The sequence below is a fragment of the Carlito syrichta genome, unplaced genomic scaffold, assembly GCF_000164805.1.
Source record: "Carlito syrichta isolate Samal-C Ts95f unplaced genomic scaffold, Tarsius_syrichta-2.0.1 Scaffold305794, whole genome shotgun sequence".
In the NCBI taxonomy this organism is placed as follows: domain Eukaryota; kingdom Metazoa; phylum Chordata; class Mammalia; order Primates; family Tarsiidae; genus Carlito; species Carlito syrichta.
Genome location: NW_007249890.1, coordinates 473,496 through 488,843, shown reverse-complemented (window position 1 = coordinate 488,843; position 15,348 = coordinate 473,496). Strand labels below are relative to the sequence as shown.

Below are 15,348 nucleotides of genomic sequence, written 5' to 3'. Positions count from 1 at the left end.
TGGTTATCTAATCATGGCCAGGGCATTATCATGATTTAAAAATAGAAAGCAATTAACTTGTATTTCATAGGATCAAAGGTCACAAAGAATAATAAAAACCAGGTGAGAGGTCAAAAATTTCTTTTTATTTCTCAAATGAAAGAGAGGTTACCTAATCACCAAATTCCTTAAACAAGAGTAATAGTTCTTCTGCTTAAGCAAATTAAACTCTAAGGGATATACTTTATTTTTAATTCAACATTCAGGATTTCCAAAAGTATTAACATAAAACTAATTCCTCCTACTTTACAGAAGCATAATCAGATGACATGAAAAAGAGATATTACTAAAGAATAAGGAAAATAAGCAGAATTAAATATTTGTTATATGCCTACTGTTGTAGCTTTGGCTGAGTTACTTCAGACTCGTATCTTTAAAGTTAGTCTAGAAATGACTGTCTTATGTTTCTAACTAAACAAAATGGCCTACCTACCTAATATCTAAAGTTTTTATTTTGTTTTTTGGGATGTAAGTGATAATATGTAAGAAATGGTTCAGAAGAAACTACCTCAAGCCTCTTGATTTCCCTTTTTATTATGATTAAATTAGACATTCACATCACTCTTAAGTTCAAAATAAAATGACCAAGAAAAAAAGCTTCCCTAATATCAAATCAATAAATACCTTCTAAATGTCAATATATCAAGACCAGCAAGGAAGACAATGACAGATCTAATGCAGCAGGGCTATTTTGAAGGTTTCTAAACTTCTCTTTCCAAACATACTTTTTGCTATAATTGCTGTCTCCACTTTGGACAAGGAACTCCCTATTTAAACTGTCCCTCCCCCATTTAGAAAAAGCAAAAGAAAGAAGCAGGGAGTTACATCAATTCATTGTCAATGGCATCCTACTCCTCTCCTTTTGTTCTATCCCAAGAATGTTGGTGAGAGCCAAATGAAGTATAGGGGAAAAAACACTTAAGAATGCCTTTTATTCATATTCTAACAGACATACCCCAATGATTGAAATAAATTGAAAATATTCCAATATTTGGTCACATAATATTTGTTAATATAAATATTATTATTTGCACTTTTAGCCCTAGAAGAAAGGATTTTAGAATAAGAATTGCAGGAAATGAGGACTAATGTGTCTATGATTTCCTCTGATGGAAAAGATATCAGGTCTACAAGGAGGTCCTCTCTCAAGACTGCTAGGCTCCTTGAGGCCACAGGTGACAGTTGACAAGCAGACAATTAGTGCTGAGTCCAAGAAAAGAGCAAGAGACACCTGAGAAATCTAGCTTCTAGCACTCATGCTTTCCTGATACCTGATTTACATTATTACTGCAGTAGTAATCAATTTGAATACCTTAGCAGAAACAGAGGTTATTAACTCCTTAAGAGGAAAAATCAAAATTTAACTTTCCAGATTAAGTCTAAGGCAAACATTAAGAAGACTTATATAATGTCTTACATTTTGATTTACAGTGTGAAAGCTAGTATACAGAGTGGGGGAATGGGTTTCAAATAATTCAGTTTAAAAGATGTCCTACAGAAAATAGTCTTAAAGCTATCTACCAAATTTCTATTTTTGGAAGGAGATTGGGAAGGACTATAAAGGAAAAAACTATACTTTTTCACAACAGATACTTCTATACTGCTTGAGTTTTGTTTCAATATGTATTATCTCTTTTTGTTTATTTATTTTTTGTTTGTTTGTTTCTTGAGTCAGGGTCTTACTCTGTCTCCCAGGCTGGAATGCAATAGCATGATCATGATGATCACAGCTCACGGCAGCTTTGACCTCCTGGGCTCAGGTGATCCTTCCACCTCAACTCCCGAAGTAGTTAGGAGTACAGGCATGCGCTACCACACTCAGCTAATTTTGTTTTATGTATGTATGTATATGTGGAGACGAGGTTTCACTATGTTGCCCTGGCAGGTCTTGAACTCCTGGGTTCAAGCAATCTGCACACCTCAGTCTCCCAAAGTACTAGAATTACAGGTGTGAGCCACTGTGCCCAGACTCAACATATATCATTTCTATGCTATTTTTTAATAAAAGATTTAGTGTACCTACAATAACAGTGCTATGTCAAATTGCTACAGGGTATTTGGTAAAAGATGCATCTGTTGTAGGCGCACACAAACAAATCTAAACGCTTATACATCTTTTCCAGCACTTCGTATGAAATTATTTATGCAACTCACTGAATATAGTATATGTATGATTTATAACAGTATTACCTAAAATAACCCAAGTCACAGAACTACTCTTAATCAGTGTATTAAATAGTTAATGCTTTAACAGTATGTAACAGAAAATGTACTATGATATATCATGAATAACTGTACACAACTTTGACACTTCATCTACTGTTTTTTGGGGAGAGGTTACCCCTTTCCAATTTATTTCTTACTCAAGCAACATATCGTACATGAGTGGAAATCAAGCTCTGGTTTCTTAACAGTCAAGATCTTCCTCTCTTGCCCAGGTTGGAGTACACTCGTGGCTCAATGCAGCCTGAACTCCACGGCTCAAGTGATCTTCCCACCTCAGTCTCCTAAGTAGCTAGGACAGGCACATGCCACCATGCCCAGCTATAACCTCTTTATGTTTTGTAGATACAGAATCTCGCTATGTTGCTGGTCTCAAAATCCTGGCCTCAAGTGATCCTCCCACCTCATCCATACGCATTTAACAACCACTTAAGAAAAACAGCTATTCCTACACCATTTTTAAAAGAAAAAACTGTTTTATAACTGTGAGTGCTTAGACTGAGTAAACCTTACTGAAGGACAAAAGATGTGCAATACAATCTATGTTAAAATGCCCCACCACATTTGTCTTTATAGAAAGGCAAAGTAGATATTTCCCTATTCCTCCAGCTAAGTACAGTTTAAAACTCAGAATTTTACATATTTACAAGTAAATAAATGCATAAATTCTTTTTTTTTTTTTTTTTTGAGTTGGAGTCTCACTCTGTCACCCATACTGGATTGCAGTGGCCGCTCCCGGCCACCCTAGCCTCGACCTGCTGGGCTCCGGCGATCCTTCCGCCTCAGCCTTCCAAGTAGCCGGAATTACAGGCATGCGCTACCACACCCGGCTGATTTTTTGATTTATTGTAGAGATGAGGTCTCGCTGCCCAGGCAGGCCTCGAACCTGCGGGCTCAGGCAATCCACTCACCTCAGCCTCCCAAAGACGCGAGATTACAGGCTGAGCCACCGAGCCCGGCCTATCTGCATTTCTTAAAAGAAAAGAGAGCTAAAAGATGATGAAAAAATAAACAAAACTTGGCAACTAACTGATATTGGCAGAAGTTAAAAACTACAGAACTGATACAAAGAAGTGTCATACTAAACATAAAATCATAAACTATGATCTAAGTTTAATAAGGAATAACATAGTTAATTGCCTACAACTTTCCTATTTAAATCTTGATTCCTCTGCACTAAAAATCTCAGCCTCCACTGCCCATTCTGTAAACACCATTTCTCATTCACATTGGAAAAAAGGAGAAATACATAAGTGGGAAAATTTATTTTATCTGATATCATCTCTGTATAACACTTTCTATATCACTGCCCTATTGTAACCAGTTCAGATTCTTCTCAAACCAGAGGCTCTAAAATCAGGTAAAGAAAGTATACATTACACCATCACTGATGAAAAGGATTTCATGAATACAGTACCAGTCAACACATGTACTTGGTGTGGTAGACATTACTAACACTCACTAATTGTTTCTAGTTCCGCTACCCTTTTAAAGATACATAACAAGATCATATATTCTTGCTCTTTGATGGCACATGTAACTACATCATTGATTTGGCCAATGAACTGCAAACAGAAGGAATATGCACTATTTTCATAGGAAAGCATTTAAAACTAGAACGTGATTTTCTGTGCTCTCTTGCCCTGCTTCAATAATCACAGAAGCACAAGTTGACTAGAACTCACCAAAAGACTGAACTAGCAGCCTAGAAGATTGTGCCACCACGTGAAAAGAAGCCCAGAGACTTAGCTCAACAAACTTTGTATGAAACAGTCTCTAGTGCTCAAGTAAAAGGAAGAATCGCACACCTCTCACTTTAGATCAAGAGCTAGAAATGATTAAGCTTAGTGATAAAGGCAGTGTTGAAAGTTGAGATAGGCCAAAAGCTAGGCCTCTTGCACCAAACAGGCAAGTTGCAAATATGAAAGAAAAGCTCTTGAAGTGAACATACAAATGATAAGAAAGTGAAACAGCCTTACTGTTAATATACAATGTTTCCTTAAGCCAAAATCTAATCCAGAGCAAGACCCTAACTCTCTTCAATTTATGAAGGCTGCAAGAAGCAATGGAGTTGCAGAAGAAATGTTTGAAGCTAGCAGAGGTCGGTTCATGAGGTTTAAGGAAAAAAAAGACATCCCCATAACATAAAAATACAAGGTGAAGCAGTAAGTGCTTATGGAGAAGTTACAGCAAATTATTCAGAAGATCTAGCTAAGAGAATTGATGGACTCATTAAACAGATTTTTCAATGAAGATGAAATAGCTTTCTACTAAAAGAAGGTGCTACCTAGAAATTTCATAGCTAGAGAGGAGAAATCAATGCCTGGCTTCAAGTTCAAAGTACAGGCAGATTTTCTTGTTAAGGGATAATGTAGCTGGTACTTACGTTACCAACACTCATTTACCATTCTTAAAAGAATTATGCTAGCTGGGCTCGGTGGCTCAGCCTGTAATTCCGCGCCTTGGGAGGCTGAGGTGAGTGGATTGCCTGAGCCCGCAGGTTCGAGACCCGCCTGGGCAGGTGAGACCTCATCTCTACAATAAATTTTTTAAAAAATTAGCCGAGTGTGGTAGCGCGCACCTGTAGTTCCAGCTACTTGGAAGGCTGAGGCGGAAGGATCGCCGGAGCCCAGCAGGTCAAGGCTGAGTGAGACTCCAACTCAAAAAAAAAAAAAAGAAAAAGAATTATGCTAAATCTACTATGCCTGTGCACTATAAATAGAACAACAAAGCCTGGGTCACAGCACATCTATTTACAATATGGTTAACTGAATATTTTAAGCCCACTGTTAAGAACCACTGCTCAGAAAAATATATACCTGTCAAAATATTACTGCTCACTGACAATGCATCTCGTCACCCAAGAACTCTGTTGGAGATGAACAAGAAAATTAATGCTTTCATACCTGCTAACATAATATCCACTCTGCAGTCCATGGATCAAGGAGTCACTTCAACTTTCAAGAATTTATTATTTAAGAAATACATTTCATAAGGCTACAACTGTCATAGATAATGATTCTTCTGATGGATCTAGAAAAAGTAAATCGAAACGTTCTGGAAAGAATTCATCATTCCAAATGCCATTAAGGACATTCATGATTCATAGGAAGAAGTCAAAACACCAACATTAACAGGAGTTTGAACAAGTTGATATCAACATTCATGGATGACTTTGAGGGATTCAACACTTCAGAGAAAGAAGTCACTGCAGATACAGTGAAAATAGCAAGAGAATAAGAAGTACAAGCGGAGCCTCAAGATGTAACTGAATCATTGCAATCCAATGATCAAATTGAACAGATGAGGTGCTGTTTCTTATAGATGAGTAAATAAAGTAGTTTCTTGATATAGAATCTACTCCTGGCGAAGATGCTATAAACATTGTTAAAAGAACAAGAAAGGATTAAGAATATTACATAAACTCAGTTGATAAAGTATTGGCAAAGACGGACTCCAATTTTGAAGTAAGTTTTATTGTGGGGAAAATTCTATCAAAGAGGCCGGGCAAAGCAGATGCCTATAATCCCAGCACTTTGGGAGGCCAAGGTGAGAGGACTGCCTGAGTTCATGGTTTCGAGACCAACCTAGGCAACTTGTGAGACTTCATCTCTACAACAAATAAAAAAATTAGCCAGGTGTGGTGGCACATGCCTGTAGTTCCAGCTACTTGGAAGACTGAGGTGTAAGGATCACCTAAGCCTAGCATGTCACGGCTGTGGTGGCTACGAGCATGCCGCTGCACTCCAGTCTGGGCAACAGAGTGAGACTAACTCAAAAAAAAAGAAAAATTTTATCAAAGAGTATCACATGGTACAGAGAAATCCTTCATGAAAGGAAGAATGAATCAACGCATCAAGCTTCACTGTTACCTTATTTTAAGAAACTGCCATAACCACCCAAACCTTCAGCAATCCCCACATTATCAGTAAGTAGCTATCAATATTTAGGGTCCATATTTAAGATCTCCCAGCAGCAAAAATATGGTGAAGCACTTGCTGAAGTTTCAGACAATTGGTAGTGTGCTTAGCAATATTTTAAAATTAAGGTACGCACTTTTTTTAAAAGATATAATGCTATTTCACTCTTAATAGACTGCAGTATAGTGTAAATATAACTTTTAGATCACTGGGAAACCAAAAAATCCATGCAATTTGTTTTTATGGCCATAATTCACTTTATGGCAAAATTCGCTTTACTGTGGTCTAGAACTGAACTCGCAGTAGTATTTCAAAGGTATACTTGTAACAGGATGAAGTATAGTCAGCACTCTGTACCTACAGGTGCCACATCTGCAGATTTACCAGTCGTGGACAAAACAAACAACAATTTATATAACACACTGTATTATATACTATTTAAAGTATAGGAGAAGATGTGTGTAGGTTATATGCAAGAAGGACTACGTCATTTTATATAACAGACTTGAACATCTGCAAACTTTGATCTCCACATGGATTCCTGAAAAACAATCCCTCTTAGATACTCAGAATCAATGTGTTCAAACTTTAAGGTGAAACTACAACTAAAATAAACACAAATGAATCCAAAGAATATTAACTAAACATCCAAGCTATAAAGATATTCTGTTAACAACTACTATGCACACTGGAAAAGCAAGTGAGTCACACACTCTATGTAGCCTTCCTAAAAGAACTCATAATGATAATCTCATGAGGCCAGAAGATGAGGCAGGATATAAAAAGAACTAATATATAGAAAACGCCGGGCACGGTGGCTCAAGCCTGTAATCCCAGCACTTTAGGAGGCCAAGGCAAGTGTACTGCCTGAGCCCGCAGGTTTGAGACCAGTCTGGGCAATATGGTGAGACCTTGTCTTCACAATAAATCAAAAAATTAGCCAGGCGAGGCAGTGCGAGCCTGTGGTTCCCACTACTTGGAGGGCAGAATTGCAAGGACTGCCAGAGCCCAGCAGGTCGACGATGGGGTGGCTGTGAGCATGCCACTGCACTCCAGACTGGGCAACGGAGTGAGACTCCAACTTAAAAAGAAAGAAAGAAAACAAGACAATTATAACCAATGTGTAAATATACAGGGCTTACTGTTTTTCCTTCTCTAAACTATTAAGATTTTTACTAGTTTGTAATGGGTTTAAGAGTCTTAATTGTTTTCTGGCAGAGGTGACTAAAATATTTACTTTAAAAGGTATGTTTCTTGGTAGGTGAAGGGTAATTGCTACTTTGGCAGATAAATGCTGTAATTGCTGAAACTCTGAAAGCATGATCTAATACATTTTGCTGCTGAAAGAGCAACAAAATATAATGAAAAGACCTGTGAGGCAACTATATCAGACTTCGGTTCAGATTCTATGCTTTATTAGCTACCCAACAGTGGACAAAATCATTTAACCTCTCAGCCTAAATGTCACTAATTTTTTTTTTTTTTTGAGCTGGAGTTTCATTCCATCTGCCCAGGCTGGAGTGCAGTGGCACACTCATGGCTGCCCCAGTGTCAACCTACTGGGCTCCGGCAATCCTTTCACCTCAGCCTTCCAAGTAGCCGGAACTACAGGCACATGCTGCCACGTCCGGCTAATTTTTTATTTATTATACAGACAAGGTCTTGCCAAGTTGCCCGGGCTGGTCTCGAACCCACGGGCTCAGGCAATCCACTCGCCTCGGCCTCCCAAAGTACTAGGATTACAGGCTGAGACACCAAGTCCAGCCAAAATGTCACCATATTTCAAATGCAGCTATTACCATCATACTTCTTTCACAAGGATACCATAGGCTCAAATGAGAATATCTACAGCAAAGTTGCTTTATAAATAACATAATGTCACCCAACTGCAAACTATTATGTATTTTAAAAAGTAGACAGGTAGATACACACAAACATATACAAACATATAAATACAGTGTTATCCAGCAGGACACAAAGCAACAATGAGAGGTACTCAGAGTCTATTTTCTTAAATTCAACAGAGTGAAAATGTTACCTAAACCACTTTAATTTTAAAATATATCTATTTATTAATATTTAAAGATTAAATTCCACATAGGAATAGCTAGAAATTTAACTGAAAATACTTACCTTAACAAAATTATCAGGAAACATTCCTCTTCTCCCATTTAGTTCTCCTTCTAGCCATCCTTCCTCCTGTAATTTTTTCACATTCCTGATGATTTCTCCAACTCGAATAGTTAATTCGTCATCGTGTACAGCATCATAGTCATACTCCACAATATAGTCAACTAAAAAGGGGAGAAAAAGAAAGTGTCTAAAATCTAATTCATGAAACACTATAAACTGTATTAATAAACTTAAAACTAAAGAATCTATTTAGCAACATTGTTTAATACTACAGAGATATTGTCAACCCTTGTCTCAATGATTTTAAATACTATTTAGTTACATCAGTAAATTTCTTGAATACTTTAGTATAGAGCACAATACAGCTATTAAGTGGAAGCCTCAACAGAAATACAATGCATAATTCACGCCATCAATTTCTCACAATCAGATGTATATCCTTTGTAGCAGACAGATTCTGAGGTAGTCCCCATGATCCCACCCCCTGCCAGATATTTACATCCTTGTGTTAATTCCTTCCCCTTGAGTGTGACATGTGACAGGTGACTGAATTCCAACCAATAGAATATGACAAAGATGAGGGATTGTATGTAATTACATAAGATTGTAATGCCCATCTTGCTAGGATACTCTCTCCCTTGCTGGCTTTAAAGACACAAGCTTTGTCACAAGCTGGCCTATAAAAAGGACCACAAGCAAGCAACTGAAGGTCTCTGGCTGACAGGCAGCAAGAAATTGAGGCCCTTACTCTAACCACATGGCAATAACAGGATGATGCCAACAACTACATAGTTTGTAAATAGATCCTTCCCCAGATGAGAATACAACCCTGGTAAATACCTTCATTACAACATTGCAGAGGGCCCAGCTAGCCACACCTATACTTTAAAACTACAGAAACTATGAGATAATAAACGTATGTTATTCTAAGCTGCTAAGTTTTTGTGCTAATACTATATGGAACAACAGAAAATGAATATACTCTAAAATGAAGATTAAGTATTTTTACCTTCTTTAAGTATAGGATTTTAGATTACAAGATCATATAATTAATACTATATAGCATTCAATGAAAGAAAAACAATATCATATTTCCTGTTCAAGATAGCAGACTAGCCATAGTCCCATTCATCTTTTCTTCCTTCTACAAGAATGCTTAAAAAAAGAAAAGACATTACACATACAACTACAACCAAAAAGACAAAGAAAAGGGAGTATGGCAAGACATTATTGTTTGTCAAACCAACAAACAATCCCTCATTGTCCATTCCTCTCCTTCCTTTCTTAGAGTACCCAGATTTTGTTCAAATATTCTAAAATCCTGCATTTTACAAGTGTGGCTTCTCTCAGCCCCCAGGGGGTTAAATCTTGACTAGTCTAGACCAGTACTTCTCAAATACTAAGTACAATCAAGTTATCTGGAAAATCACGTATAAACACAGACTCTGCGTAGGACACCTAATGCTACTGCTCAAAGAGGCAAAGGTCTAGCGATAGTCCTTTTATAGTAAATCTAATCACTTACAATTACACACTAAGAGAAAAACCTTTCTGGGAAGGTTTCATTTGTTCACAAAAAAAAAAACATAAAGAAGGAATGGCCTATTGGAGACTTAAAATGTTTTTTAATAAGGATGTGATACCCATAACCAATGAGACAAGAAAAAAAAGTATGACAAAGATAGAAGAGGAGAAAGATGAAAATGACCTGAATCTTTGCTGGATTCATCAAACTGCTAGATTAATCAACCCAGAACTTGTTACAAAAAGCAGTTTTTTCTTAATTTATAAGTCAATTTTAGAGAGGATTTCTGTTTGCAGATGAAAATGTCAACACAGTGAAGAAAGCAGCAGAACATTTTAATAAATTTCTGAAAGCAGACATATAGCTTATAAAGTCAAGAAGGGGAAGAAGCCTAGAGAACTAAAAGGAGCTATAAATGAGATAGCAAGCTGCTCTATAGAATTACACAAAGGCCAGAAATTCAGAAAAGGTGGGTTCAATGAAATGTAGAGCTGAAAACAAAAATTATTCAATTTCTATGTGGAGGAGCTGATACCCATTATCAACCACAATAATTGAGACAAAATGCTAAGCAGACAGGCAATTTTTTCTCCCAACACACACAAAAAAGATTAATCTACAAAAATAAAACTAGTTTGAGGAAATTATTTCAGTTTGTAAACCATATTACTTTGCCCCCCAGATACCCCCTAGAGTTTTTCTCTCATGTTTGGTCTAGACCATTTGTTCCTTAAATTTGTTACATATTTGGCTCCACTATTTCTTGGATTTTGTGTCTTCCTCTGTTTTGGTTCATATTTTATATACCCAGCTACTATGGATGAATGCTAGTTTCTCTGAGCAGTAATTACTGAGAAATTTAGAAGTCCCTCAAGGTGCAACTTGACCTAATAATTCCAATATAAAACTCTATAAGTCCTACCAACATAAACAGAGTTCCCAGTCAGCTTTTTATTTATTATTTATTCTTAACCCTTTGCACTCGGATGTCCCCTCTGCGGGGGCATCTTAAATCTAGTAAACCACACAGATGTTCCCTCTCAGGGGACATAAACTAACTGCTGGTGATTACACAGGACAAACTTATGCCAGGGTAAATTTCTCAAAAATATATGTTTCCACCAGGCTCAGTGGCTTAGCCTGTAATCCTGCACCTTGGGAGGCTGAGGTGAGTGGATTGCCTGAGCCCACGGGTTCGAGACCTGCCTGGGCAACTTGGTGAGACCTCAACTCTACAATAAATCAAAAAATTAGCCGGGCGTGGTAGTGCACGCCTGCAGTTCCAGCTACTTGGAAGGCTGAGGCGGAAGGATTGCCGGAGCCCAGCAAGTTGAGGCTGCGGTGGTCAGGAGCGGCCGTTGCACTCCAGTCTGGGCGACAGAGTGAGACTCCAATTCAAAAAAAAAAAAAAATATATATATATATATTTCCTTGAAGTTTTCTATTCAAATTGCATGAAAAAACAAATAAAGAGATGGAATATATACTGAGATATGATCAATTGGTTGAGAATGGTTTCAGGAATCACAAGTGCATCCTTCCACATCGTCTTCAAACAACAGATTGAACAATAAATTACATATTATAAATGTAGGAGGAAGAAAACAAGACTATTGTCTAATCAAATAGAAAAACACCAGGTGGAAAATGTCACATTACTACTACACAACACATATCAATGAACCTGCAATGCAAGTTGGTGACTGTTTCACATGTTAGAAAAATATAAAATTTTGTTTTTTTTGTCATAAATAAGTTCCTCAATGTTCAAAATTCCACTATAAACCAAATATCGTTGCAACAAAATAATTGGTTCTAATGCTATGCTACTTAAAATGAAGTGATTTGTTTTATTCACTATTTCATTAAAAAGTGCAGTCAAGTTGCTGGCAGATGACCCATGAGTTGTCTCCCAGTGCAAAGAGTTAAATACGAGTAGACAATAGTTGATCATGAAAGACCATGATAAACTGAAAAACTATTCCTAGAGTGGGAACTTGGAGACTAAGCAGAAGAGGGAATCTGAACAAGGATAGGGAGTGACAACAGAGATAGGAGATCTGTTACATCCAGAAGGATTGATCTAATTAGTAAAATATATTAAGAATAATGGGAGCTAAGTTTCTCTACACCAGAGAAGGCAAATACATAAAAGGAAAAAGCTAGTTTAAATCCTGTGATACTGAATTGTAATGGAAAACATCAGCACGAACTTAAGTGTTTCAATACAAACACAAAGAAATAAGCATAGCTATAAATGCATGTATACACAGATACATATTTATTTATATATTATCCTCTCTACCTCTATCCACTGAATGTATTATACCAGAAACCAACAACATTTCAATAGCAACAAACAAACCAAAGGCTGATATATTAAATATTACTTTCTACTAAAAGAAACCAGAAATCTTTGGGAAAACAGTTAATTCCAGAGTTAGGCAGGAAAAGTACAAGATAAGCCTGGAACATCATGTTGTAACAGAAACCAAGTCAGGTCTCAAAGAAATGAAAGGATAGCAAACCGACCTAGAGATATGAAATCAAACCGGCTTCTACTGGCCAAATCAAGGTAATGTGAGCATCAAAATAATGCAGTTAACAAAATATACTCCACTGAATAAAATAAGAAACCATGAGTCCATACAGATTATAAATCAATGTTCATTTCTAAAATTTTAAGGGTGCATTGCGATTAAGTAGGAAAAGTCTGGCTTTATAGAACACATACATTAAAATATTTGAGTGAAAGATATCAGTCAAAAAAATGCTTTCTACTGTATAGCTAACATTTCTACAACTTAGTGATTATTTCAAAATAAAAAGAATGTAAACACATGTACAAATTTATATCTAAAGAGACAAAGCTTATAAAAGAAATTACAGCCGGGCTCGGTGGCTCAGCCTGTAATCCCGTGCCTTTGGGAGGCTGAGGTGAGTGGATTGCCTGAGCCCGCGGGTTCAAGACCCGCCTGGGCAGCGAGACCTCATCTCTACAATAAATCAAAAAATCAGCCGGGCGTGGTGGCGCATGCCTGTAATTCCGGCTACTCGGAAGGCTGAGGCGGAAGGATCGCCGGAGCCCAGCGGGTCGAGGCTGCAGTGGCCGGGAGCGGCCACTGCACTCCAGTCTGGGTGACAGAGTGAGACTCCAACTCAAAAAATAAATAAACAAATAAAATAAAAATAAAAAATAAAAGAAAATACTATTAAAAAATGAAAAAGCTGAAAAGCTTTGAAAACTTATGTCTTTGAAAACATATTAAAGTTTTTGAAGAGGTGGAGAAAACTCTAAAGCAATTCTCCAAAAAAGATAGAACAGAGATAAAGAAAAAACAGCAATGCAAATAAAAGACACTCCATCCAACACCCAATTAACAAGGATACAAGGAGAAAAAAATGGAGGACAAACAATGAAATAAGAAGATAATCCTAAAATAAATCTTCAAATAGAAAGAGGTCTGTGCAAGTTCAAGTAAGTAAACAAATTTAAAAAGTACATATCTAGTGAAATTTCACAAGAATAAACAGATCCTTGAAATCTCTCTAAAAGGAAGTAAAAGGCACACCTACAAAAGAAATGAGAAGCACATTGCAAGACCTCGGCAATACAGACTCTGGGAGAAGAAAACTTTTTAAATCACTGAAGTACTGAAGGAAAATTTCATACTCACCAAATCAGCAGACAGCATAGGTAATAACATTTGCACAAAGGACAAAGAAAATTAATTACCATATATGAAATTACATGATGTCATTCAGCAAAATAAAAATATGAACCAAAATAGAGGGAAACGCAAAATCCAAAAAAATAGTAGAGCCAACTGTACAACAAATCTAAGGAACAGTCAATACTAAACAGGAGACAAAAAGTTCTAGGATGTATCTGGAGTCTAAGCAGTGTGGGTTACAAACTATGGAATTTTATACTCTACATACAAATCTGGAAATTCAAAGAGAACAAAGCCAAACCAAATAAAGAGAGAAAAATTAAAAACTATTAGAAACTGACAGAAAGGCAAAGAGTTGTACAATGTTAAAAATATAATAACCATATAAACTACTTGGTTTCACAATAAGAAAAAATCCACATGGACATAATACTGTAGAAATGATTTTAACTTTGACAATCAAACCACCTTATAGTAAAACAAAATAACTAAATTACAAATGCAGAACAAAATGTAGATTTTTTTTTTTAATTGTAACATTTATAAATGTTAACAGCCTCCATAATGGGATGAGTGGGAGGGGTTGTAGTGCCACCTGATGGTCACGAAAACTATTTGAGATACCATCTATTGTAAAACCTAAGAATAGTAGGTTAGCTGAGATCTTTTTCAGACTTTGTACTTCCGCGGACTTGAACTCCTACCCAAATCCTGAGCACCAGGAAGTCCTCTGCCAGGCACAGGACTCTAGGAAAACAGTCTCAACAGCCTGTATACATACCCTGCCTACTAAGCTCCCTTTAAAAACCTTATCCTCTGAAACACTCTGGAGGTAGGCTTGAGTGACTTCTCCCACCCTCCTCACTTAGCAGCTTTGCCATATTAAACTCCTTCTCCAATGTAATAGCTGCATCAGTTTTGTTTCTTCTGGGCATAAAAACCTGGTTCAGTTATAACATAATAAAGCAAGGAAATACTGTTTTTCATTATAAGTCATTTAATATTTTTTTATCTGTATATCATGTGCAGCTATTACTTTAATTTTTTAAGCAGTAAATATTAAAGTGGCTTGTTCAATATTATGGTAAAATGTTTATAACACATGATGGCATGTGTTATAATTAAGAAGTTCACTGAGTCAAACAAGATCAATTTTATTTCGTGTAGAGAAAACATCATATGGTAAATAAAGATAAATCATTGTTCTTTTTAACTTCATAATTAGGTTTATAACACTTAAATAAAAAGGTTATAAAACGTACGTATGGTAACAACATACTTCTGTAAAAGAAAAAAGTATGCACAGAAAAATGTCTAAAGAGCTACTACATTCAAAATCCTAATACAGACTATGCCTGCAAAAGGGATTTGAGATACTGTTTATTGTCTCCTTTTAATTTCATGTGTAGTATATAATTAACCTTACCCAAAAAAGTCTGGACTTTTGCCCTTATCTCCTGGAACGTAATCTCTAGAATCTCCTGGGAAGTGATCTCTAGGAATAGTGTCCTTGTTTACCTAAGGACTTTGTGGTTCCATGAGACCCTTTGTTTACCTGGAAACCACACCAAAGAGTCCAACAATGTCATATGTTGAAAGCTTTGTATCTTCTCTATCCACTATAACTCCAGAGGTGCTAGAGACCAAGGGTCAGCCATATAGAGTATTAACTGTATTTTCCAACAAAAATTCTGTACACAAAGGCTCAAGTGAGCTTCCAGGTTAACAATATTGTGTGTGTGGTGTCACCCACCATTGCTGGGAGGAGTTAAGGCTTTCCATGACCCTACGTGAAGAGGATGACTGAATGTTCCATGTTTGGAACCCTACTAGA

At 36.7% G+C, this 15,348-nt stretch overlaps 1 protein-coding gene across 1 annotated transcript in view; it reads right to left on the bottom strand.

Moving 5' to 3' along the window:
* The window catches only part of CD2AP (CD2 associated protein), a 114,653-nt gene that overhangs the window by 81,720 nt on the left and 17,585 nt on the right, over positions 1-15,348 (bottom strand). The window contains exon 2 of the mRNA XM_021714812.1: positions 8,316-8,476. Coding sequence (XP_021570487.1) covers positions 8,316-8,476 — 161 coding nt within the window. The remainder of the gene's footprint in view (positions 1-8,315; positions 8,477-15,348) is intronic.